At 37.9% G+C, this 27,927-nt stretch overlaps 1 protein-coding gene across 1 annotated transcript in view; it reads left to right on the top strand.

Moving 5' to 3' along the window:
* The window catches only part of LOC150077416 (serine/arginine-rich splicing factor 7-like), a 135,231-nt gene extending 121,539 nt beyond the window's left edge, over nt 1-13,692 (top strand). The window contains exon 5 of the mRNA XM_090386801.1: nt 13,379-13,692. Coding sequence (XP_090242927.1) covers nt 13,379-13,493 — 115 coding nt within the window. The 3' untranslated portion in view covers nt 13,494-13,692. The remainder of the gene's footprint in view (nt 1-13,378) is intronic.
* Nucleotides 13,693-27,927: the final 14,235 nt, after the last annotated feature.

Raw genomic sequence — 27,927 nt, 5'->3', positions numbered from 1 at the left:
GTGGATATAAATCATGGTAGAGAATGAAAAGGACCTGGGGGTAATTGTGCAGTCAGATATGAAGTTTTCTGAGTAGTGCTGATGGTGTCTTGTCAATGATATACAGGAATTTTTCTAGCAGAGATAAGAAGGTGGTTGTCCCCTTGTATACGGCAATGGTCAGGCCACACCTTGTACTGCATACAAGTTTTGGAGTCCTCGTTTCAGGAAAGATGTTGAGATACTAGAACGAGTATGGTGAAGGGCAATGAGATTAATGAGTGAAACGAAGGGGTGCTGTTACAAAGATAGGCTTAAGTTCTGCAAATTGCAATGTCCAGAGACTAGACACCTGCGAAGTGATCTGATCTGGTTGAGGTGTATAAGCCCTTGAATGGTTTGAGCAAGCTCAATGCTGATGGGTTTCTTCTTCCTCTTGCTCGGATTTGGCACCTGAGGGACATAAATTCAGATTGAGGAAAGACTGTCGCAGTTGTAGAATAGATGGGCAGAAATTTGCCTTTAGCCAGCAGGTGGTTGATTGGTGGAACAAACTTCCATCTGTTGTGTGCAAGTTAACAGCTTAAATAAATTGAAGTAGACAAACTTGGGGTGAATGGATGGGCAAAACAGGAATGGTTTTTTTATTTTTTGCTGATGCTAAATAAGCTTACTTTCTTGTCATATGCCTCTGTTTATTTCTCTGACTTCTTACTACATTTGTCTTGAATAATATCATACTAAATTTGTAGAAATTGCATAGTGAAGAGCACCTGTAAGTTTTTGGACTATTGACCTTTGAACTAAATTTTACTAAAAACTTATGAACATCTAATTTTATTGAATTTGACTGACTGACTTTTAATGGATGTGAATAACGTTCATGCAGTGCTATATGAATCAAATGGGAAACATATCACAGAAATTAAATTTGTTATGCGCTAGACTTGATTTTTCGGGATAGATGGTTAGAAAAAATTCCTGGTTAATCCAAAAATACAGTAATTCCCCGACATACATAAGAGATATGTTCCAGAACTTATTACATAAGTTGAGTTTTAATTCTGGAATGACTAATAAAATATTGCTACTATATCCCTGATATGCCAAAATTACAAAAACCACATAATATCCTCAGAAGAATGAAGAAAAATAGTTATATTTTTAATTAGTTCAATTAAAAACATTATCTGGGGACAGCAGTGAAGTAGCCAAAGTGGCACATAAAAAGAAGAAAAAACGCATGTTATTTTACTGTAAAAACTGATATGTATTTCGTAGCCTTATTATTATAGTTGACTTCATTGGTGCTGATAGCTTCACTGCTTCTCATATTCTGTCTTTCTCCTTTATTATATTCACCATTGCCACTTACAAATCTGAATTCCACTCGATACTCGTTGATGTTTGGACATTTTCATACATCCTTATTGTTTTAATTTTCTGATCCAACTCAAATGCTTTCCTTTTCTTGATAGATTTACTAGTACCGTTCTCACTTATTCTCTTAGTCGGCACTATGATAACAGTCAAGATTAAATTTTCTGGAAAGAACTTAAACAGGGTTAAGGCGAAAACTCACTATTATCATCCCATGCAAACTCACATTTTACTAAAGCACATTTCCGAAGGTCACTGCCATAAAACAATTTGCACATTCCGGGTTATTGGGCAATTCATTATGAACGGGTAGTAAACTCAATCTTATTGAATTTGCAATAATGCCGATAACCGGAATTCTGTGTGTTTTTATATTATTATAGTGAAATGCGTCTCCTTCACTGAAATCTTCAGTCATAAAAAAAATATATAAATAACGTAACGCAAGTCTGAACCTACTTAAGTCAGCAACTTACTCAATCGAAAACTGTTCAGCAACCTACGTAAAAAGTATGGCAATAGAAAAAAGAAAAAAACTTACCACTCACTACTCGCGTGTCCAGTACAATGCTTCCCTTTATTTTTTGCAGTGACACGTATGGCTTGGTCACCAGCATTATAATGGTTCTTTAGAGATTTAACAGATGCACTGTTTTCAAATGGAGTTTGAAAACAGTGCATCCGTTGCCAGATGGGAAGGAGCAGTAGTGCGTAGCACGCGCTTCTTGATTAGACCGGGTTTCGAGCCCCTCACCACCAAATACGGAGGATGCGGAAAGGTCAGGGAATGACCACTGCATATTCCAGGAGCAATATGGCCTTAGTTGCTAATGCTACTAAAAAAAAAAAGCCAACCAAAACCAAATGTTTTCAAACTTTTGAATAATTTCAAGTTTTTGTTCATTGAAAGCACAATTCTTGCATTTGCCCATCATTTTTGCAATTTCTAAACAAAAAAAAGTTACTATAAAAAAATTCTGACATCCCTGGCATAAATAATGAAACAAAATTTGCCCTTTTGCGGTGCAATGAAACACAACAATCAACGCAACGCGCTAAAACAAACTAAACATTTGGGGTGTGTTTTTTTTTTTTTAGCAGGCGAACACACCTGTACGTTTTTGGAGTCCATCACATCAGTCCTTCTTACAGCGGTGCTAAATGCAATTTTCAGCAGGACAACACCTTGAAGACATACTGCAAGGGTTTCCTCTGAGTGTCTTGGACAGCAGTTCCACAGATTTAGGATAAAGGAACCACTAGGTGGCAGTGATCATAGTATGCTGAAGTGGGATTTACTCAAAGAGGTAACTACCATCACGGGTAAAGGGAAGGGTTTTTGCTTTTGTTAAGGTGACTACAGTGGGACCAACTGATGATGTTACCAACAGCAAATTCAAAATGGGAAGCATTCAAAGAATTTATCTTGGAAGCTACTAGGCTTTACATACCAACTAAGAAATATTGTTCAGGGTTTAGGCCTAAATGGATATCAGATGAACTAATGAGACATGTGGCAGAGAAGAAAAATGCATGGGATACATATAAATTAATGGGTGACATGGAAGCCTATGATAGATTTGTATAAGCTGGTATGTAGCCAAGTCACAAAGGAGATTAGGCAGGCAAAAGCAGATTATGAGAAATCCTTGGCAAAGGATGTAAAAAAAAAAACAAAAAGTTCTTTACCTATGTAAACTCTAGAAGGAAAGGGATGAATCAGATTGGTCCACTGGATATTGATGGTTCAACTGTTGATGATCCTGCTCAGGTGGCTAACAAACTAGTATTTTGCATCTACATTCACCCATGAGGAGTTATTCAGGGAGGGGAATGCCAGAGGTGAGTTAAACTCTGGCAGTGAGCTGGATGATTTTGTAATAACCGAGAGGAAAGTGGAGAAGTTGTTGAAGATAAACATAAAAAAAGGCACCCGGGGTGGACGGGACCTATCCAGTTATATTAAAGGAGGCAGCAAAGGAAGTAAGCAAACCCTTAGCCATAATTATGAGAGCTTCTTTGGACTCAGGGGAGGTGCCCATGGACTGGAGATGTGCAAATGTGACCCCAATTCACAAAGGAGGATCAAGGGGCAACACAAGTAATTATAGACTTTTTAGTTTAACTTCTGTTCCAGGAAAATTAATGGAGGCACTGGTTAAAGAAGCACTGCAGGGTCATCTAGACAAGACTTCGCTTATAGCTCGGACACAGCATGGTTTTGTTAAGGGAAAGTCTTGCCTAATCAATTTGATTGGATACTATGATGTGGTCACAAAGTAACTGGATGCGGGGAATAACTTGGATATCATATATTTGGATCTTAGAAAGGCTTTTGATACTGTTGCACAAGGAAGACTGCTACACATATTGGAGTAGTGTAGCATTGGAGGCAAATTGCTGCTATGGATAAAGGGATGGTTGAGTGGGAGAAGACAGAGAGTGGTAATCAATGGACACTGCTCATCGTGGACTAATGTTATTAGTATTTAACTATTAGGAATATGTTATTAGTATTGGTCCATTGTGTTTTTTTTTTTTTTTTTTCTGTATTTATAAATGATATTGATGGTATATCAAGCTTAATGTCCAAGTTTTCAGACAATACAAAGGTTGGCATTGTTGTTAAGGACACTAATGACAGTACGCTGCTGCAACAGGATCTAGAAAAGTTGAGCAGATGGGCTGAGAGGTGGCAAATGAAGTTTAACATTGACAAATGTAAAGTACTACATATGGGGAAACAGCAACATATCAACTCTGTGGTACTACACTGACAGTGGTAGAGAACAAAAAGGACCTGGGGATAATTGTGCAGTCAGATATGAAGTTTTCTGAGCAGTGCAGACGGTCTGCAAGAGTAGCTCATAGTGTGTTGTCAATGATATACAGGAATTTTTCTAGCAGGGATAAGGAGATGATTATGCCCTTATATAAAGCAATGGTCAGGCCACACCTTGAGTACTGTATACAGGTCTGGAGGCCTCATTTTAGAGCTGTGGGAACGAGATACAGAGAAGGGCAACAAAATTAGTGAATGGAACAAAGGGTTGCTATTACGAAGAAAGACTTAAATTTTGCAAATCACAGTGTCCGGAGACTAGGCACCTGCGAGGTGATCTGATTGAGGTGTATAAAGCCCTAAATGGTTTGAGCATGCTCAATGCTGATGGAACTCTTGCTCAGAATAATCATTTGAGAGGGCATAAATTCAAATTGAAGAAAGACATGTAGAATAGATGTCGGAAGTTTGCCTTTAGCCAGCAGGTGGTTGGTTGGGGGAACAGACTTCCATCCCCTTTGTTGTGGAAGTTGAAAGCCTAAATAAATTTAAGGCTGAGCTGGACAATTACTTGGAACGAACAAAGGGGTGAAATGGGAGAGGTTTTTTTTTTTTTTTTTTTGCGGATGATGCATAAGCTTGCTTTCTTGCATCATATGTCTCTACTAATGCTAATGCTAATTTCTTCCACCATCAAGCACATGTGGACTATGATTGGATGTCATCAGCAGCCAGACATGGTCTACCACAGATGTGCTACAAGACAAGGTTCAAGAGACTTGGTGGAAATACTGCAGGAAGCTATTGGCAGCTGTACTACTCAGTGTTGAGACACTTAGCTCAATATATCCATAACCATTGTGGATTTACATCATACTGATCTGTCCATTGTATTTGTAGTTTCACAAACACTGTGTCTGTACTTTTTATCATATGTTCCATAACTCCTCGGCTATCATTACTGTTAAGTGTGCTATCTGTATTTGTGTTCCTGCATGGTGCTGCAATTTCGGTGTCACAGAGTGTAACTCAACTTTCACTGAATTCATTTTTCATGAAATTATATATTTGGCTCTTTTAGAAACATTTCTACAGCCATCAAAAATTTCATTAAAATTGAATCAATAGAAATCTGATAATGAGTGGGAGATAGGCTCTTTCCATCTATCCACATGATGAATGGATTTTCCTCTAATTTTATATTTGGCTCTTTTAGAATGATTTGTTGAAATCAGACCAATAGAGATCTGGTCAGTTATTATTTTTTTGTTTCATGGTTAACATGACCAATAGAGATCTGGTCAGTTATTATTTTTTTGTTTCATGGTTAACATGCAGACATAATCAGCATGTGTACCATATGCTGATTAGAGAAATTAACAGCAAACGATGTTTTTGGTTTGTGCATAAAAGTCGCTGCATGATATACACCCATATATAAAAATTATGAATTGTTACTGTTTGGCATAGCAGAACAAATAGAGAATCCTAATCACTAATGAATGTGTATTTACCTGCAGTCAAACTAATTTGGCTAAATGATGCAAATGGTGATCAAGTAGCACCTCGACATACCAAGGTGACCATGGATTGTCAGAAATTAAGTTGTTTTTAGGTTGGAAATCAGGTGATAAGTTTACACAATAAGTGCTTTGTTACAACTGTGTTTTTTAATGCTAGCCTGTCAGTTTTCTAATAGGCTCATTTAATTCTTCTATCCTTTTGAATCTGGATACTTGATTTTAATAATGAACATTGTCATGTTCATAATATAGCAGTATTTTTAAGAAATTTTGAGATCTGCACAGCTGTCAAAAACTCCAAACATGCAATTATAGGTATAATTTTTAAAAAAATCCTATCTTGCTTTAAAGTACTTCAAAAGTACACAAAGAAATAGCTTTGCTTTTTTTTTTTTTTTTACTAAAAAATTCAAGCATGAGAGGTAATTGAATTTGTTGACATTACACTTGAATTTTTGTATATTGTAATTTTCAGGAAATATGTATGAAGGGATGTTGTTCTGGAAAATGGAAGTTGTAAAATTAAATGAGGAAGAAGAAAAGTTGGGCAGTAATGAATGCTGACTGGCTAAGGCATGTATTTGGACTGGTTTGGAAAATATAATGGGAATTACAGAAGCCAACTCAGAAAAACCATGCCCATAGAGAAGTATGTATAAAAAAAAGCATGCAGCAGGTATAGAACATCTATAAGTTATAGAGTGGAGAGACTAGGTTACAGATTGGTTATTAATTAACATAACTGCCCTCTTTCGAATGGAATCTGGAAACCTGAGAGATGTTTTGGGAGCACAGCCCCATTTGAGGGAATGATACTCAATGGTAGGATGGATTTGCAATTTGTTAGTATGAATCAGAGCTGTAATACTCAATACGTTCTACGTTGATATTAATATTTGTATTAATATTGAGGTAAACTCGTTATTTTACAAATTTGCCATTTGTATAGAGCGAGCAGCTGTTTGGAAGAAAAGTAGCACCAAGAGCAAAAGAGAAAATCCGGTTCTTTTTAGATGTAGAGGAAGGAAGCAATATTTGTAATGTGTTTATTCCAAGAGAGAGATTAGAAATGTGATCTTCTCTAGAAATCTGAGTGTCATCAAAGATTAGCATAGGAGCAAAAGAATCCTTTTTGTGAGATATAAGACAGGACAAATTTTTGGAAGGATTGAAATTAACTAAATTATATTTTCTGCATGGAGATCTATAGTGGATATACAAGAAGTTGAGCTGTGCGGGGCAAGATTTTTTCCTCAAACTCAAAGGTGGAATGCAATGTGCTATCATCAGCAAAACAATGAATAGGATTTCCTGTCAGTGGTGTAGGCAGAAAATACACCTGAAGAATTGCATGCAACTTGCTTATCTTGAATAGCCTTAGCACATTTATTGGAAAACCAGGATTTAGATAGAGATGAGATTTTAAGGTAGAGTGTGGAATAAAGGATTTCATCCCTATAAGAATAATTTCACTAACAATCTGCAAATGTTCACATCAGAAGTCTTAAAATGGTAATCCAACCAAGGAAAAGAAGAATAGAAACTATACAGATCATCCCATTTTGTATTCTTGTAACGCCAAACAACACAAGGTTGAGATTGGCCACAAGTGTAGGGCTCCAGTAGAGAATAAACCATCACCAAGTTGTAAACTGAGGTCCCTCCCCTTGACCATGTGCTTGGAGTGGTTGTTTGAGAGAAAAAGATCAAGAGCATTGGTTTGGTTTGGTTTTTCTGGTAATCTAGTAGCTAAATGAACGGTCTATGTGAAGTCATTAGTAATTGCATCTCATCCAGCTGGTGTTCTAAATGTTAAAATCACCGAGGAAAATTACTCCGCTGTTTAAAAAAGTTGGGCTGGAGGGCTGGAGAAAGGCACGTTTCAAAGAGATGATGTCAGGTGGGGGGGGGTTACAGGTGATTAGTGGAGTTGGGAGAACAATAGAGGCAATGGATGATTTTACAGAATGGGATTAAATGATTTTAAGCCAGAGGAAAACAAAAAAAGCAGCAAAGGAAGAAATTGCTAGGTGTCGAGATAGATTTTTGGAGATCCACCTGAAGATCTAAACTAGAAAGAGTTAGGAATGAAGGCATAAGAAAAGCAATTGATGCCCGAAAAAACATCATCGACAAAATAGAATAAAAAAGATTGGAATGGTATGGACATGTTATGAGAATGGGGGAAGAAACATTACCTAAAAAGGCAATGGAATGGACACCCGCTAGAAGGAAAAGGAGAGGAAGTCCTAGAAGCACGTGGATGGATGGATGGAGTGAGGGCTGCTATGGGAAGGAGGAAATTGAAGCATGGAGACTGAGAGGACAGAAAAGAGTGGAGGAACAAAATTAAATTATATATAATAAAAAAAAAGTTAGGTCACGGGTCAACCTGTTGATACAACGGAGAAATCAAAAATAGATTCCAAATTACAGTCAGTCCTCATATAACACATGTTTACACTACACGAATTTGATCATATACGGTTTATAAATAGGGGAACTATATCATATATAACATGAACCGAATTTGCTTATGCATGATTCACCTTTGTGTTTACAAGAAATGGCAGTCGAATGCGGAATCACCCCAACTGAACACAACATGATAGGAATGAAGAGAAGATTCTGAAAAATGTATTTGTTTTTATATCAGTGAAGGGTAAACAAATTTCATCATAATAAAGTAAAACCCACACAATACCAGCTATCGGTATTATCGCAAATGCAATTAAATCGAGTTTACTACCAGTTTATAACAGATTCCACTAGCAGAAACGCAACTGGAAATTGTTTTTATTGTTTTATGGTAGTAACCCCCAGAAATGTGAGGTGTTCATAGTGTGTCTCTGCCTTTACAGTGTTGTTTATTCAGTTGCTACACGCGCGCAGCTTTGTTTATGTGTATCAAGCATGCCTCCTCATTTTGTAATTGTGCTTTATTCCCTAAAAATGAGTAAAATACTTAAAAGGTGTGAAAAGGAAACATCCTAGTGAATACAATACAGATTCAGAGAGAAGGGGGAAAACAATATCGAGAAACAGGCGGACTGGATCAAAAATTCTTATCCGGGAAAATTTGTAGTGGCCTGACACTAGCGTTTATGGCCAAAATCACACCGGGGTTTCCCCAGTAAGGCTTATGGCCAGTCCGCCTCTGTCAATAGAGAAAAAATATGAAATTGTGAAACTCTTTGAGCGAAATGAAAGACCGTGTGATATTCCACGTGCTACAGGCCTAAATGAGGCAACGCCGAGAATTACAAAGAATGCAGAGAAAATAAAAACAACTTTCATAGCAGGAACAACTCAAAGTGTAATTAAAAATCCATTAGATTAAGACAAAGAATTGGAAGAGATGGAATGGCTGTCATCTGTTTGGATAGAAAATCAAACAAAAAACAAGTTTGCGTACAATAGAAGCAAAAGCATTAGCAATGTTTTATTACATAATAGTCGTGATAAAATACTTACATATTTTATTACAATTATTGTGTTTGGTAATGTTTTGGTTACAAATGTGTGTTCAATCTTGGGTGGTCGGCACCTAGCCCTATTTTTCCCATAGGGCCTGTTGTTTATATTGCACAAGAGTTTATAGGAACACAACTATCGTGCTATACAAGGACTGACTGTACTAAGTCTCTGACCAAGAATATCAGAGTGGACATAAATACCACCTTGAATGGAAAGGAATCTACTGGGAATAATTAGGACAACTGAGATGAGCAGTGATTGAACCAACTGGTAATTGGGATTCTGTTTAAATGAGTATGGGGATTGACAGACTAGGTGGAAATTGATATTATTGCAATTTGAACTGAGACCATGTATATTTGTGAAATGAACGAGGAAATGTTTGAGAGGTTGAGATCTTTTCTCAGATAAGTTTATTCTATTAGTTTGACTATTCACGGTGTATTTATTAGTGAGAAAAGGTGGAGAGGACATGTATGAAGTAATGAAATTTTTGGATATGGCTTACATGCAGCAAGAATATGCCCTACTCCATATATAACATGGCCTTGACGATGTCCCCAGCACTCACACTATTCGGACTCCCTCCAGTCACAATGTGACAGAGTAGAGGCAGCAAGATTGTACATTTGCTGATTCAGAAGCCTTACCAAAGAGTTACCGATAGGTTCGTTCTGGTGAATTATCTAGCTGCTGGCCTGCAAACACCGTTTTATAGCTGTATGATTGGATTTCGCCATAATACCCATCATAACCTCATAAGACATTAGTCATACTGAATGATGGAAGAGATAGGAAATTTAATCAGTTTTAATCATTAAAATTTAAATTATTAAATTTATTTATTTTTGTGTCAGTACTTGAAAAAGCAAACATCGTTTTTCAGTCAAATATGCCCAGTGAATTCCTTTTTTTTTTTTTTTTTTTTTTTGTGTGTGTGTGTGTGTGTTTTCTGTTGCAAATAAAATACAGTAAACTCCCGCTATTCACGGTATCTGTATTCGCGATCGCCGATTTAATATAAAATGAAACCTAAAAAAAATGTGAATTTTAAAGCGCCGTGAATATTTTCTGCCATAAAAAAACATCAGCGTGGCTAAAATTATCTTTCCCGGTCAAAACAGTGCCCAGTTGGTGTGGGGGAGAGGGGTGACAAAATCGCGAGCGTGGATGTTTCTCACTAATCCTTGTTCAGTATGTGTTATGCGCTTGTCATGGAAGGTTTCGTCGTTTGCTTTTAATTTATATGCTTATAAATTGAATAAATTTATCGATTTATAAATTGATATGCTTACAAAAATGATAAATCTACCATTTAGCAGTGTAAAACACTTTTTCAAGTGTGTTAATGGAAGAAAGAGACTTTATTGTGGACAAGTTCTTTCTAACCCCTACAAAAATGTGGATACGAATAACAAGAGAAATGTGAAAATATCAAAGGTGATGACATTAGCGAATAAAATTGAGTTATTGGATAAATTTTGTAATGATGAAAGTGCCTCCTCAGTGGCAAAATATAAAATCAATGAGTCAACGGTACGATCAATCAAAAAATTGGAAGAAAAAATCCGCCATAGGGTCCGTGAAAACGCGCTAATTGCTTCAAAAATTTGCTCTGTAACTCGTGATGTTAAATTAGAAAAAAATGGAAAAGGCTTTAAACTTGTGGATAGAAGACTGAACTCAAAATAAAATTCCGTTAAGTTCACTCATCATTCGTGAAAAGGCAAAACTCCTTTATCAACACTTTAGCGAAACTGGTGATAGCACTGGCAGGATAAGTTTCTTTACTAGCAAAGGCGCTGGTTTGAAAGATTTGTTTGAAATTTCTAATAAATATTACATTTAATATTAAATTGTTTCTTATTTTCATTTCGATGCCATATGCTTGCGTTTCACTATGTACTGTCTATGTACATTATATTATGAAGGTACATATAATACATAGCTGTATGATTGGACATGGACAAAATTTTAGACTAGTTTTTCTTATATATTTCATACTTTGGAACGGAACCCCTTTATTTGTATGGGAGCCATAACTCAGTATTCGTGACATTTCTCAGGAACGTAAACTGGGTATACAGTAAACCCCCGCTAATCGTGGGTTTACTGTATACCCAGTTAATTAAAAACTGAAAAAAATTCATAATATACCACAATGCTATCCTTGCCTACTGCTGACTTATAAAATGAAGGCAGATGAAATTAAATAACCTCAGGAGCTCACATCTGGTGAGTATGGGCTTGGCACACCCAGGGTCCTGAGCTGGATATCATCATTCTTCTCTTTCTTGGTGATATGTGCATATGCATTCACTGTCTTTGGATTGTTGCTTAACTAGACTGGTAAAAGAGTGGATTTTGACAAGTCTAAAGAGAGGGATTGCTTTTCTCAGTAGAAGTGCTGAAAAAAAGCTGTGTGAACAACTTTTCAAGAAAAATGCAAGAAGCAGTCACTGAGAATTTGTGCATCCAGATTCAGTTCATGATTTTAGATCATTAACTGAAAAACTTATTTTAGATAAGTTTTGGGAAGGAAGTGAGGAAACAATTTAATGAATCGTAAGGAATAGAACTTCTGAATCACACCCATGCAATTCGAAACAGCCCAGCAAAGCTGATAACTGTAGACAAGTTATCTTCGCTTGTGTAATACATTTTGCTTGTTCCTTCTAAATGTCATGCCATTCCTTGAAAGTGCAAATGTAGTTCTTTAGTCAGATATGCCCAACATGTGTTTAAGCATTTGATATGCAAATTTTTTAGACCATTGTTTATTTTCCACTCTCTTTAGGGGAAAGTAATTTCCATAGTAGACTAAAACAGGAAGATAATTCTGCTGTAGTTGTAGGCAGCCTTTATATTGTCTGTGGTTTAGAGAACCTAAAACAAGAAGAGAATCTTTCTTTTGTTCATTGAGGAAGAACATCACTCTTTGGTCATAACTTTTTTGTGAAGTTTTGACCAAAGTGTGTGCCATCTTCAGATGTGAAATTTTTAGTGGACAAATTTCCAATACTTCTGTCATTGGGTATAAAAAAAAAAAAGCACACAATTTGCAGTGTCAGTTCTTTTGAATTCAGTGTGCAGACACTTAACAGATTTTATGAAAGAAGAAAGAATTGGCATACAGTGGTCCTGCAGTAAGAAACTGACAAGTGCAGAAGGAAACTTGAAATATATACAAATTTTCTCAAATCAGGCTTGCTGCTTTTAAATCAGCAGTAGTGATTATGAAAATATATTTCAGCCAAGTGGGAAAAAAAAAAGCTAAGTTTACATCTTTAAGCAGTGATAATCCAAGAAAAGTCCTGGGTGCACTAATGTTTGAAAGCATCCAAAGTCTGGATTTTAAAAAATCTTTCCAAAAACTAGAAGTTGGCTGCTAAATTATAATTGGAATTATGATTATGCTGTTATTCCTGGTTAATATATGGTTAATGAAAATAGTAGTGGGACCCATCCTACTGACAATTTTTTAGTACCTCACAGTGCTGCTCCATAAACGGTGTTTATGATCTTCAGCCTTTTCGGTCTGAAATATGATTTGTACAGTGACAAATGATGGAACTGTGTCATATAAACTGTCGAATATGTCTCTGCAATTACTTTTTCAGTTATTTCATCACTGTTCATTTGACTCGGTGTACTTCGCAATGTGAAAAAAAAAAATAATAACAACAACAAATTATCGCAAGTTATACTTGGCATTTTGGATGCTTCTCGTGGTTTTTGCAAAGTGTGAAATAATCTGGAAATTTTTGAATATTTGGCCAGCTGGGAGGGCGGGAAAGTTGGTCTTTTCTTTCTAGTGAAGCTGATTTGTACAAAGTATGCAACAATATCTTTCTTTAAGTAATCATAATCAGTCAATGTCTAACAGTGACAATCCAAATAGAATTCACATGCAGAAAAATCCTGTCAACCAGTCTTTGAAAGCACACCGTAAACAGTTTTATGGGTATATTTTAGTAGTGTTGTCGGTGAAATTTAATTTTTAGTACAGTGAGAACTTTAAAAAACATGCTGGTCCACCTTTTCTGGAAAATCTGTTTTTCTCCTGCTCATAGTTTCCAAGGTGTCAAGCCTTTTTTAAAGTCAAAAGCAAGTCGAGCATATTTTTTCTCTTCCAAGGCATTTTGTGAAGTTTTGGTGTGCGTGGTCTTTGTAATTAAACAAGTAAAGATGGTGAATTTTAAAAACTCCTTATTTACATGTTTTTGTTTTGTTTCAGTACTCCGAGGAAAAATGAGCACAACAATCAAGATCACAATTCACCTGGACGCTCGGCTTCCAAGTCTCCAGAAGGGTATAAATCTCCTCAAGTGAAAAATGAATCGGAAGATTAAATTATGTAGACTGTGTGTGATGTTTAAAGAGTAGCTCACTTACTTTGTCCCATGTTTTTAACACATGTAGCATTAATATGATGTGACTAATTTTATTTTCCACTATCATCTCTACCTTTGGGACCATTCATATATCACATCAACAAGCTACTCTACAAGTTGTATTTCTCTTTTAAATGCAAATAAATACTTAGACTTGTGTAGCTTCATAATTGAATTTTAAGAAAATTTTCCTATAAGTTCAGATAAGCTTTATAGGCAGATTATATTTGTTATAGTTTTTTCATCTTGCCCTCATAAATTGTTTTTATCTGTCTTTTTCTCAAAAAGTAGTAAAACTAATGTCGTTGCCATTAACCCTCCAGCAGGCATGCAAAAAATGGGCATGTGGTTGTCCTCATTTCACTAATCATTTTTTTTCACTCAATTCTGACAGTATATAACATGTTTCAAAATTGTACGGAACAAATCTGGGAGCATATTGTGCAGTTAAAAATAAATTTCCAGTCTCTGAGATACTGAACACTGATCACAAGTTACAAAACATTTTTTTAAAAAAAACAAACCACCAAAGGAAATCATCTAAAACTGAAAGAATAAATCATGGATTTCATGTGATAACTCCCACACAAATCAGCCTAACAGTTTGAGATCAAGTGATCATTGGGTGGCCATTCCAGCCTATCCCGCTGTTATTTAAAAGGTCATAAATATTACATGAAAAGTATTAATTGTATGGTGCAAGAAGACCCTAGGCCTGCGGTTCCCTAACTGTGCACCACAGCGAATTAATGGGGGTAGCCTAGGATAGTTTAAAATTTTGAAGGAAATGCAGCGATACTCGACATCTGTCAGACAACCCACGAACTACGCTCGAGGTAGTTCACAGTTTCAGCATTGCTTATTAAATTGTTTGGACCTAACTACTTAATAAATGGAACTGTTGGGTATTTCTTTTGGCCTAGGAGCACCATGAACCAAAAAGTATGGGAGCCTCTGCCCTAGGCTTTTGTTGCACTGGCCAAATAGAAATAATAATAAAATAAACTAGCCATTTGACACCCTCCTCACTTGGTATCTTGGTTGTTTGGGTTTTAACAACTTTCTGGCTAAAAGAAATTCTGATAATCCAGTCCCCCCCCCCATTTGAATTTGTGACCATTATTACCAAAATCATAACTGGAAACCTAAACCTCTTGGAGCCTCATACGTTTCAGTCAAGTAGTCACCTCTAAGGTAACTAGTTTTCTTTCCTTTTGGCTTTCATAAAGCTGGTGTGTTTTAAAGTGCCGTCTCCATACTTGAATGCTATTCTAAATGTAGTTTTGCAATTGCTTTATACTGTGGGATTGTGACCTTCCTTGCCTGGAGAACTTCGTTCCTGGCAATATTGTAACTCCCAAAATGCCTTCTTCCCTGCTGTTTTAATTCAGTCCTCCATAAGTTATGGGAATAGTTATTTTGGGGACACTTTCCTAGATGTGAACCTTGCACTGTAACAGTATACAGCAGGGGTGGGAAACTTTTTTCGTCAGCGGGCCGAATGAAATTTTCACATCATGATGCGGGCCGGAATAGATTGAATGATTTAATAAAAAAAATCAGAACCTAAAAAATGTTATATTACTTGAATTACCCAATTATTAATGTATTTTTAAAAAAAGTAAATACAATATTTAAATTTGTCAGAGCTCTATCTGTTTTGACAAAATTTTCAAAGTATTTGTTGCTTACGCAAACCACATTTTAAATTTTCTGCTTCAATTTTCATTTGTTCCGGTGAAAATAGCTTATATTTTACGAAATGTTTTTTTTGAAAAATGCCTTTTTAGATTATATTCTTTAAAAACGGAAATAGTTTCGTTACAAACCAAACAAACAGCTTTATCGTCTATATTTGCAATTAAATATCTGAATGTCCAATTATCATTGAAAATGTGGCATTCGGCATCAATTTTTCTTTTTTTTTTTAATTGGCTCATTTTATGGGCTATAAATTATATTAAATTAAAAATTGTAATAATTAGAAAAGGCATAAAATATCTCGCACCAATATTATTTTTTTCAATAAGAAGTCAAACCCAAAGGAACTTCGTTTGATCGATGCTACAATAATAATTAGGAAATAACTCTTTGATGCTCCGTAGAATCACTTGGTTACTGTTGTACTGGCCGCGATTCCCGATTGAACCGAATTAAGCTGAACGTTTACGGCGAGTGTAGTCAGGTATGGATTTTCTATATTTATGCATTTACCGAGGGGGGTGGATTCAACATCGTCGCGGGCCGGCTGTTGCCCACCCCTGGTATACAGCATATAAATTGAAGTGGGCTGGTGCACTACAATGCATAAACCACATCCTTGAAAGCCTTAGTGGTAAAAAAAATAAGGAACAATAGGTTGTCCCCCCTCTACAATACTACACAAAGCATTAAACGGAAAAGGTGTGCTAATTATGAGTACTAAACAAGAGCACGTGGGGTTTCTTTGGCCCAGGTATGAGCGTTTTGGGAGTTGAGAAGTCTTTCTCGTTAAACTTGATACATTTGTAAACAGAACATGGTTGAGATTGAGGATTACATGTGCAGTGCATTGTAAAGTGAGCCACCAACAAAAAAAGTACTGTATTCATATATTTCCAACAATTTCTTGTACCATAACCATTGCTGCTTGTGTAATGTCCACCATAAGTTTGCATATGAAAAATTTATACATAACTTTCTGGTACTTGTGGTAAGATGCTTGTATAGGAACGAAGTATTTGCTCTTCAACATTTTCATTTTTTCAAAATCTACCAGCGTTTACTTGTAATGGTTTCAGTGTCTCTTTCAGTGGAAAGTGTTTTACAATTTTTATCTTTTCAATATACCTGCAAACAGTAGCTATGGAATTCTTATAGTCCTCCCTGCAAATTAAAATTATCAAATTAGGGAGATGCAGCAGGAAAATAGAACCTATGTGGTTAATCACATAAGTTCCATTAATTAACCAAAAATTAAACTATTCAAATATCACTCTTTTACCACATGGAGTTAATGGGGAAACAGCACATATTTTCAGCTAGCTACTACTACGAATATGAGAGAAAAAATAATTAAATACAAATACAAAGGGTACTAGGAAAGTTTTGCAATATGACGCAACAATGAATCACAGGAAGCTGCTTGTTGCTGCATGTTGAGACATGTTCATACGTGCATAGTAGCCGCCGCGCCAAGTCGATGGGCTCAGTTATTCATTAGTAGTGAGAGTGTAAAGTGCTTGCGATGGCATCGTGGTCACGAAATGAGATAAGGACAGTTTTGCGGTATAATTTCGTGTGTGGTTTAATCATAGACTAGTGCTTAGAAGAAATGACTCTTGCACTAGATGATGATTGTCCACATCGTACAACGATATTCAGGTGGTATAGAGAATTCCAAAGGGGAAATTTCACTCTGGAGGATTCTGAGAGGCCGGGAAGGCCACGAACGTCAGTTACGGAGGAAAACGTTACTGCTGTGAGGAAAATGCTTGACGAAAACAGGCGAGTGACCTAGCAACAGATAGAGGATACTTTGGGCCTAAATGCACCAGCAATTCGTTCGATTCTGCAAGATCATTTGCACGTGAAGAAACTTTGTTCTCTCTGGGTGCCGCATCAACTGACTGAAGAGCAGATGACACGACGTGTGACTTGGTGCCGGGAGATGTTAAAAAGTTTGATAAGGGACAATCTCGGTATGTGAACAACATCGTGACAGGTGACGAGACTTGGCTGTACTATTACGATCTGCCGACCAAGGCTCAAAACAAAGTTTGGGTCTTTGATGATGACGACACACCCGTAATTGTCAGAAAATCCCGATCTGTAAAGAAGAAAATGATAGCTGTATTTTTCGAATCGAGTGGAATTGTCGAACGTGTCGTTTTGGACACGCAGAAGACAGTCACAGCTAAGTGGTGTACTGAACAATGCCTGCCTAAAGTCATTGGATCTATGAAGAACTTGCGGCCAAAGTCAAGAATGGACACCTGGTACCTCCATCACGATAATGCTCCAGCTCACCGCGCCAAAGCCTGCACCGAATATTTGACCACGACAGGACTGAAACTTCTCGAGCACCCTCCCTACAGTTCAGACCTTGCTCCCTGCGACTTTGCACTGTTCCCGCATGTGAAAATGAAGCAAAAAGGGAGGCGATTTTCCAGTGATGAGGACCTTCTACGGGCTTGGGACAACGAGTGTGCTTTACTCCCCAGTGAAACTTGGCAGAACTGGTTTAAAGATTGGTTTCGGAGGATGGAGAGATGTATTGAATGTAGAGGAAATTACTTTGAAAAAATTAAATAAACAAAGCTGTATTGCAAAACTTTCCTAGTACCCTTTGTATATTATAATAAAACTACAGAATTATATCCTTCAAGTCAAAAATAAATGTACATTAAAAAGTTTTCAATTTGAGGGTTTTTCCCATTTGTGGAACAATTCTGTAGTTTTACGTAACATAAGCAGCAGTATCGTGAGTTTTCCCCTTGGTAAAATTTGGGGGGGGGGTTCTACTATTTATATGGCAGCTGGCAGTTGCTGTTTTCAGCATTATTAATATGAGGTAGAATACTGATTAATTGGAATAGTTTAAAATCACATTAGTTAACTTGGTAACAGTAAACAGTTGTCTCCCGTGTGTATTTGTTAAAAGCTTACTGCTATACTGTAAACGATAAGGCAGTCGTGAACTTGAAACTCAAGTAACAGGCACGGTGATATGTCTAATAGTTCTGCTGTAACATAGTACATGTGTTCCTAAAAATCTCCATGTTGTGGTATTATTTCACACATTAAAAACAACGGGGCTTATGAGAAAAAAGTTGTTCTGTACTTCTTGAGTAAAAACACGAAGGAAAATCACCTTTTCCTAGTATATTTATTCATTTTTACACTAACAAACTAAACTTCTGCCTCCAGGTGGTGGGGCCAGAAACCTGGGAGGAAAAGCTCTCACATAATTGAGACCACTCAAGTAAGGCATTCAGAATTATTAACACATTGAACTCAAAAGAAGTAATAAGTGAGTGGAGTTTATTGAACATAACCAAAGAGGAGATGGTCATGGAATTACTAGAACAGAAAGTAAATTAAGCAAGAAGAATTATCATATGGAAGAATGACAAGCTTGTTCCAAAATGTAATATTATATTGACCTTTAATACACCAAATTTGCCGAGCTCAGTTAAAGCAGGCTACCTAAACTGCCACATCTGACCATACATTCCAAACCCTTTCTAAGTGCCAAAAGTTTGGTCACTCTCAGCCAACATGCAAAGGCTATGGAATGTCCAAATGGCAATAGTGAAATCAGCATACTCAAAATCGTGGGAACTGGAAAATTGAAAAAAGAATAAGTCACATAACCTGGAAGCAAATAGTCAACAATCCCAAAACACATACTTCTATTACACAAAAGTGTCCAGCTGTTTCAATCCAAACTGAGGTATCAATTTGCACTATGAATCCAAAATGGGCATGATTTGTGCTATCAACCTACCACCAAACCTATTCTAGTTGATGAAATAAGTAATACCTCTATCACAGTTCCACCTAAAATCTCGTAATAAAATGTCATCACGAAGGCAACAAGCCACTGAATTACAAGATAAACTCAAATAGAATGGACTGAAAATATAACTGCAGAAGATATGGAGACTGGATATCACTTGGTCAAATGGATAATGCAGAAGATGATCTAATTTTTCCTAGAAAAGCAAAGCACTTACCTTCCCCTTTCAAACCCAGATAATGCAGTACATTGTACAATGGAATTGTAGAGGTTTACACAGCAATACTAATGACATCTATGATTTAATCTCCCAATATAGTCCTGTAGCCGTTTGCTTACAAGAGACTTAACAAGTAACACCATCAATCGAAAATTTACAATTTACAGAAAAGAAACTCTTCATTATCTGCACTTGGAGCAGTTGCAATTTTAGTTGACTCTAAAATACCTTCTAGAAACATTCTGCTTCGCCAGATTGATTAAACCACTACCCATTGAGGAAGTTATTGAACATATTACTGAGGAAATGGGCTCTGAAGCAATACCTCAGTCCTTTGCATGTAAACACAGAAATCTTAAAAACACTGGTGGGATGAAGCTTGTAACAATGCGAAAAGGAAAAAATGAAGCTTGAAACCTCTCAGAAGTTTCAACAACCTAATTCAATATAAAAGACAAGGAAAGGCTCAAAAAATCAGTAGAAAAGCCAAAATGGACTCGTGAATACCGTTTGCCTTCACTATCGCAAAGGATACAAGTAGTCAACTTATCTGCAAAAGGATTCGACAACTCGATAAATATCTACCTCCTGCTCCCATCTTAAACCAGAATGGACAGGAATATCTAATGCCCTTGCAGAGACTCTCCCAAACATCTGCCAGTGCAGCATGCGATAACTCCTTTCTTAAAATCAAAACTCTAGCAGAAAGGTACAAGATCCACTACCATGCAACCCAAAATCATGCCTATAGTCAACCATTTAATTTATTTGAACTGCAAGCATCATTAAACAGATCACCCAATAGTGCAGCTGGACCTGATGGAATATGTTATGTAATGCTGAAACATATTAACATAGAAACATATACTGGCTTGAATTTATTATTAATGTTCTATAATCGTTTTTTTTTTTTTTTTTTCTCGAAGGTACATATCTTTCTGCCTTGCATCACTGTTATTTTAGCCTTTTCTAAACCAGGAAAAGATCAATCACTGCCTCATTACCGACATATCACCCTCACTAGCTGCCTAAGTAAAACTCTTGAAAGAATGATACACAGAAGACTTACCTGGTTTCCAGAAACTAAAAAACTTAAACAGCAATCAGTGTGGATTCTGACAAAACAGCCATTTTGGATCTAATGGTGAAAATGGCGAAAGCCGAGACTAACATCCGTAATGCTTACATCAAAAATGGTAAGTTTTGATATCGAAAAGGCTTTCGACACTATCTGGAGCTATGGCACATTGAGAGAACTTTTTTCCGTACTATTGCGAGGTCACTTACCAGAATTCAGAAATTTTCTTCAACAGAAGACCTTTCAGGTCTGCTGTCAATCTATACTTTCTCGGTCCTACACTCAAGAAGGTGTCCCACAAGGATGAGTACTTAGTTCTGCTCTAGACTAACGATATAACAGAACATCCCCAATACTCTAGACCTATACAGGGTGTCCCAGAAGGAAAGGTCAATATTTCAGGAGTTGAAAGGATAGGTCATTTTAAGCAAAAAAGTTCATATAAACATGAGCACTATTCTGAATGGTTTCCGAGATAAAGCTACTTTCCTACATTTGTTTTGATATTGACGCCAAATATTTTTCCTTCCCTCCCATCAGACTGCGCCATTTGATTGTCAGTTGCAGTTATCAGTTATCAGTTGATTGTTGTGACTGTAGATGTGAATCAGTGAGTAGCGTAAGTTGTCAGTACTAATTATAGTAGTTTGCTCAAAATGCCGCACATTTTTACTAAGGCCGAATATGCTGTATGTTTACGTCTTCTGCGATGGTAGTGCCCCTGCTGCTTTTGAAAAATACCGTCGGCGCTTTCCTACACGTCGAATTCCGGATCGTAGTGTTTTCAACACATTGCGTGAAAGTGGTATGCTTCCCAGTGCTCATGTGAACGAGGACGTCAAGAAAATGTACAGGAACGGGAATACATTCTGAACAGGGTTCAGCGCAGTCCTACAATTAGCACGCGAAGATTTTCTGCACATCTCGGTGTTTCACGAACACGTGTATGGCGAACACTACAGGAAGAGAAATTGTACAAATTTCACCCACAGCGTGTGCAAAAAAACATAGGGGACAGTGCCACGTGTCTTGAATTTTGTCATTGGTTAAATGCCAATTGAAGTGTTTCCATCAATACTATTTACTGATGAAGCCACGTTTACCCGGAATGGAATCAACAACACACGTAACACTCATCGATGGTCGCACGAGAATCCACATGGTACAGTGGAAACAAATGTCCAACTTCGTTTCTAAATCAATGTGCATAGGGATGGTCACAATGTGATCGATAACCTGTTGATAGGTCCCGTTATTTTAGAACATCGAATGACAGGACACAATTACCTTCAATTTTTGCAAAATACATTAGGTGAACAACCAGAGGACGTTCCTTCGGGCACACGATGTGTTTTGTACTTTCAGCATGACGGGGCCCCTTCCCATTCTACCAGACGTGTGAAGCAAAATCTGGACCGAATTTTCCCAATTCGGTGGATTGGTCGTGGTGGTGGTGCCATTAACTGGCCACCAAGATCTTCAGACCTAACCCCATTAGATTTTTGTTTATGGGGTTGGTTGAAGAGTGAAGTGTACAGAAGAAAGGTGGATACAAGAGATTATCTGCTAGCTCGCTTAATGGACGCTGTTGCCCATATAAAGGAATGTGAAGATACATTTAGATAAGCAACACACCATGTTCTCATGAGAGTAGAAAAGTGCACTGAAGTTGATGGTGGCATTTTTGAAAATTTATAAGCTGTTCCGAATTTGTCAGTTAAAAATAAATATTCAAATGCCTCTATCTCGAAAAACCAATTCGGCATAGGGCACATGTTTATCTGAACTTTTTTGCTTAAAATGACCTACCTTTCACCTCCTAACCTTTCCTCCTGGGACACCCTGTATATGTATGCTATGCTGACGATCTAAGTATATCTTGCTGTTCAGAACATATTCATACCGTTGAAAGACAGCTGCAAATTTCCATAAATAAGTTGGAGACATGGGCACAGCAGAATAGATATCGTTTATCTGAACAAAAAACAATTGCAGTTCACTTTTGCAAAAAACGCAAGCTACACCTAGAACCGGAACCTCCGATTAAAAAACCATCTGATCCTTCTCACCAGTGACCGTTTTCTAGGTTTAATGTTGGACACCAAACTTAACTTTGTTTCACATATCGCATACCTCCGAACTGTTTGTTTAAAGAAACTTAATATACTCGGGTCCATTTCTGCAATGACATGGGGATGCTGATAGGTAGACCTTTTACAGTTGTATCGGGCTGTTATCAGATCTCGTTTAGATTGTGGTGCTATTGTCTACGACGTTAATACCGTCCAACACAGTGCTCTTCGTACTGCTCTGGGTGCATTTAGAATATCCCCTGTCCAGAGCCTGTATGTAGAGGCACACGAACAATCCACTTCACCTTAGAAGGAAAATGCTGTTCCTCAACTATGAGGCAAAATTCAAAGCCTTCCAACCCATCCCGTTCGACCGATACAAATCCTCAATGGACAGCATTCTATAACAGTAAACCGACTGAAAATGATGCAGTGGTATTAGATTAAAAGATTTGCTTCACACCTGGAATATTAATTTTGACAATATACTTCAAGAGACTGATGTCCCTGATCTACCCTGTTCTGTAAACCTCCCTTACTGTGACAACTAATTTCAGCAATGGGAAAAGAAATCCCTGGCGGACGAAAATATAAAACTAATACATAAAGAAAAGCTCACAAGAATATGCAAAGCTGCCTAATACACACAGACGGCTCAAAAACAAGTTCTGCCGTTGGGTCCGCGGCTGGCTTTCCTTCTTTTACAGTCTCCTTGTCAGTTCCGGTTGAATGTAACAGTTACACTGCAGAATTGTACGCAATTAAATTAGCCCTGGAGAAAATCAACACTTTCGCCAATGTTAGCAGTGTAATGTACACAGATTCCATGAGTGCTCTGTCTTCACTGGACAATAAATAATCAGTATTTCTTCCCATCATAAAACAAATCCTTTTCTGTTTAAACCATCTAAGGAATAAAAACCATTCGGTAAAATTTTCCTGGATCCCAGGACACACTGGTATCATAGGGAATGAAAGAACAGATCAGGCAGCCAAACAACCAAAAGTACAGCACCAGCAATTTACCAAGTACCATACGTGGATAATTTGAAACATATAAAAGACGTCTATATATTCCAGTGGTCAGAAATATGGAAGTCGCAAAGGAATAACAAACTTCTCCAAATCAAAGACAAAGCGGCATAATGAATTCCAGCTTCAGAAAAGAAGACGTTGTACTATCAAAACTCAGTATAGAACATACGCACCTAACCCATATGTTTCTTCTTATCGTCTCATGACCCACCTCGATGTATGCATAGTACATCACCACTTACAGTCAAACATATACTTTTAGAATGTACGCACTTTTCCCTTTTTAGAAAAAATACACTCCATTCTCAGTCACGATTGCAAGAATCTCTATGGCTTACCCACATCGTTGGAAATAATGCTAACCTAGTTGAACCGCATACCTTCCTTAAACAAATACACTTATATGAATTGATCTGATGCCAAACTGAACCAAATTATTATACAGGGTGATTCACTACCAGTGCGACAAACTTGCAGGAGGTGTAGGGGGCACAAAGACGAATCGGAATCACATAGCAATGCAGGGTCCGAAATGCTTTCGTCATGCGGTAGAGGACGTTGAACGGGAGGTCGCGTGAACAGCAATCCCGCTGGAAGTCAGCATTTGCGAACCGTTTCTGTTGAAGAAACCAAATAGCAAAAGTCCTCCCTAGTGGATAATCCGCAGGCTCCAATGATTGAACGCGCTGCAGATGGTATGAACTCATTTGGTGTGTTGACAGTATCCTCCATACAGTGGATTGTGAAATACCCAATTGTTGGCCTATCGCTCGAGTACTCGTACACGGATTGCCTTCTGCAAGACGTAGGACATTCTCCTCATTGTCTGGCGTCCTTGTCGTTCGCTCTCGATTCATGGTACCTCTCGTGAAACAACCAATCTCATATAACCTTCTGTGCACACGTGCGAAAATCGTATGATGAGGAGCACTCCTGTGCGGGAAACGTTCCTGGTACAAGCGCAGAGCAGCGCACCCGTTACAGTCTGCAGCTCCACACACGAGTTGCATGTCGGCCAGTTCAACATTTCAATACTCGTCCATCCTACTGCCTCGAGAACAGGTTCGCAAATGCCAACTTCCAGCGGGATCGCTGTTCACGCGACCTCCCGTTCAACGTCCTCTACGGCATGACGAAGGCATTTCGGACCCTGCAATGCTATGTGATTCCGATTCGTCTTTCTGCCCCCTACACCTCCTGCAAGTTTGTCGCACTGGTAGTGAATTACCCTGTATAATTATACAGTGATAATATAGGACCTGGCATATTTTGGATTATGTTGCCCTTGTGCCCGGCCCAGTGTGCCAAGCGATTTTGACTGAGCGATTTCTCTTTGTGCTTTCACTGCGACTTTCTGAAAGATGAATTGGAGTTCTTTTTTGGTTCCTATCTTTAATAAATCCTTTAATTTAATAGTAGCTCGTGTATCAAAAGTATTGGTAGAGAGCAAGGTAGGAAAGTAACCTTTCTTTATTTTTCTTATTTAATAGACTAGCTCCTACTAATTTCACTTGGTCACACCAAGCACTGCTCCTGCCTCCCAGTGGCGGGGCCGGTAACCTTGGCAGAAAGGTTTATTTGCCAGGGGCTAAAAGGAACCAATATGGAACTCAATATATTTCCCTCTTTAGAACTCACAAGCTGTTTTGGGCAGAGAAAGAAAATGTGATTGGCTCGTTTCAACCAAAGAGGTTAAAAACCATTTCCTCAGCAACTGAGTTTCCTGTATTCTTAATAATGCACTCATTATCAGAACAGCATCTTAGTGAGCTATCCCCTTTCTAATCTAAAAACATTTGGAAAGTATTGCAGGGTCTCCCAAGAGACGGTTAACAGACTGCAATCGGGTGGGCCTACTTGTAAAAATTGTCAACCCCAGTCATTCTGAAAACTTTTACAAATGACAAACTTTGCTAAAAAATTCCAGTGAAAGTTATTCCCCATGCAACACCCTAAATATATCTAAGGGTGTTATATCTAGTTGGGACCTTTTGAATGTGACAGAGGAACAAATTAAAGAGCTTCAGGAACAAAACGTAATTGCTGTCAACAGAATTATGACTAAAAGGGACAATATACTTACACCCACCAGAAATATCAATCTCACTTTTAACAGTCCAAATCTACCCTCATCAGTAAAAGCAGGATATCTACTTTGTCGCATTCATCCTTATATTCCTAATCCGGTTGAGAGCTATAAATTCTAAAAGTATGGCCACTCTCAAACAGCATGCAGAGGCAACCCAGCTTGTCCCAACTGTGGATCCTCAATCACAATCAAAATGACTGTTCAGCGAACGACATGACCCGTCCCAACTGCAAAGGTAACCATCCTGCTTACTCTACGACATGTGAGAAGTGGAAAATAGAGAAAAAAAAGTGTAAAATATAAAGTTGAAAACAAAGTTAGTTATCTATTAGAAAGCAAGAAAATTAACTGCACCCAGTATACCTAACAGTACCTATACCAGTATTGCAAAATAATATCAAACGATGGCCACGCAAACTGATATTACCGTTACATCTAATAAATCAATCTCCGACTGACCTCAAGCTGTCCTGTCTCAGCAACAGTCCAATGTCCTGAAGCACACAGACCAAGCAAGTAATACGCCTGTTACGATTCCAGTAAAATCTCCTCCTCCGCCAGTGATTGCTACTACTTCAAATAATCCTAGTTCAACTTCAAAAAATATTATTCAGGACACATCGATGGATGCGGGTACTCATCCAAAGAGGAAGATCCGATTCTGGAAATATTTGTGAAAAAGAAGAAGAAGATATGGACACATGTCGCCATACCTTTCGACCAAAAGCCAGAGCCAGAACGCCATAAAACAGCCACATCAAGCACAACTTCTTCTAAATTCTAATAATGCCTTTTATTTTACTGTGGAATTGTAGAGGCTTTCATGGCAACATTGACGACATTTAGTACTTAATTAGACGCTTCTCTCCAGTGGGTTTCTGTCTGCAGGAAACCTATTTAACTACTCAAATTTCCATTTCCATAAAAAACTACTCAATCAATCGAAGAGCTCGGAATACATCCGATTCTGCTCGTCGTGGTGTAGCTATTTTGATTAACTCAAAGATCCCTGCTAGCCAAATCATTCTCCAAACCCAAATTGAAGCTGTTGCTGTGCGTCTGATTGCTCAGATTGCGTTTACACTAGTCTCAGCTATCTCCCACCAAATTATATCTACTCTTATAATGATCTTGAAGAACTTTTAATAAAGCTACCCTCCCCTGTCTGCTTGCTAGGGGATTTCAATGTCCACCACCCTTTATAGGGATCCTCTAAATTAGATAGACAAGGCCGACTGATTAAAACTCTACTAGATAAACAAAACATCACCATTCTTAACAGTGGTGCACACACTCATATACAGTTAGCTACTGGACAGACTTCTGCAATTGATTCTCGATTTGTTCCCCAATACTGTTTCCATTCATTCAATGGTCCGCTATGGATGATCCCATGGGCAGTGACCATTTCCCAATTGTGTGTAACCTGCTCACTACACAACCACCATTAGACCAACCCTGCAAGAAATGGAAATTTTGAAAAGCCAATTGGGCCAAATTTCAGTCAGCAATCACTCTGGACAAAAAAAAAAAAAATATTCAACTACAGCCTATAGATAAAATAACTGATTATATTACATCCCGTCTTTCAGTTAGCATTAGTAGAGGCATATGATGCAAGAAAGCAAGCTTATGCAGCATCAGCCAAAAAAAAAAAAACAACTTCCACTTCACCCCCTCCGTTCGTTCGAATACCTGTCCAGCTGAGCCTTAAATTTATTTAGGCTATCAACTTCCACAACAAGGGATGGAAGTGTATTCCACCAACCAACTACCCGCTGGCTAAAGGCAAATTTCCGCACATCTATCCTACATCTGTCTTTCCTCAATTTGAATTCATGCCCTCTCAGGTGATTATTCTGAGCAAGAGGAAGACTCCCATCAGATTGAGCATGCTCAAACCATTCAAGGCCTTATACACCTCTGTAAGATCACCTCGACGGTGCCTAGTCTCCAGACACAATAATTTGCAAAATTTAAGCCTTTCTTCGTAAGAGCAACCCCTTGTTTCATTCACTAATCTTGTTGCCCTTCTCTGTACTCGTTCCAGCAGCTCTACATCCTTCTTGAATTGAGGCCTCCAGACCGGTATACAGTACTCAAGGTGTTTCCTGACCATTACCTTATACAAGGGAATATTCACCTGCTTATCCCTGCTAGAAAACGTCCTGTATATCATTGACAAGACACCATGAGCTACTCTTGCAGCCCGTCTGCACTGCTCAGAGAACTTCATATCTGCTTGCCCAATTACCCCCAGGTCCTTTTCATTCTCTATCACTGTCAGCGTGGTACCACAGAGTTGATACGTCACTCTGGGATTACTGGCTCCCATATGTAGTACTTTACATTTGTGAATGTTAACTTCATTTGCCATCTCTCAGCTCATCTGCTCAAC

This window comes from Mastigoproctus giganteus, chromosome 12, assembly GCF_048544385.1.
Source record: "Mastigoproctus giganteus isolate SK-2022 chromosome 12, ASM4854438v1, whole genome shotgun sequence".
Classification (NCBI taxonomy): Eukaryota; Metazoa; Arthropoda; class Arachnida; order Uropygi; family Thelyphonidae; genus Mastigoproctus; species Mastigoproctus giganteus.
Note: the sequence above shows the minus strand (reverse complement) of the source record. Positions and strands in the feature narration are given on the sequence as shown.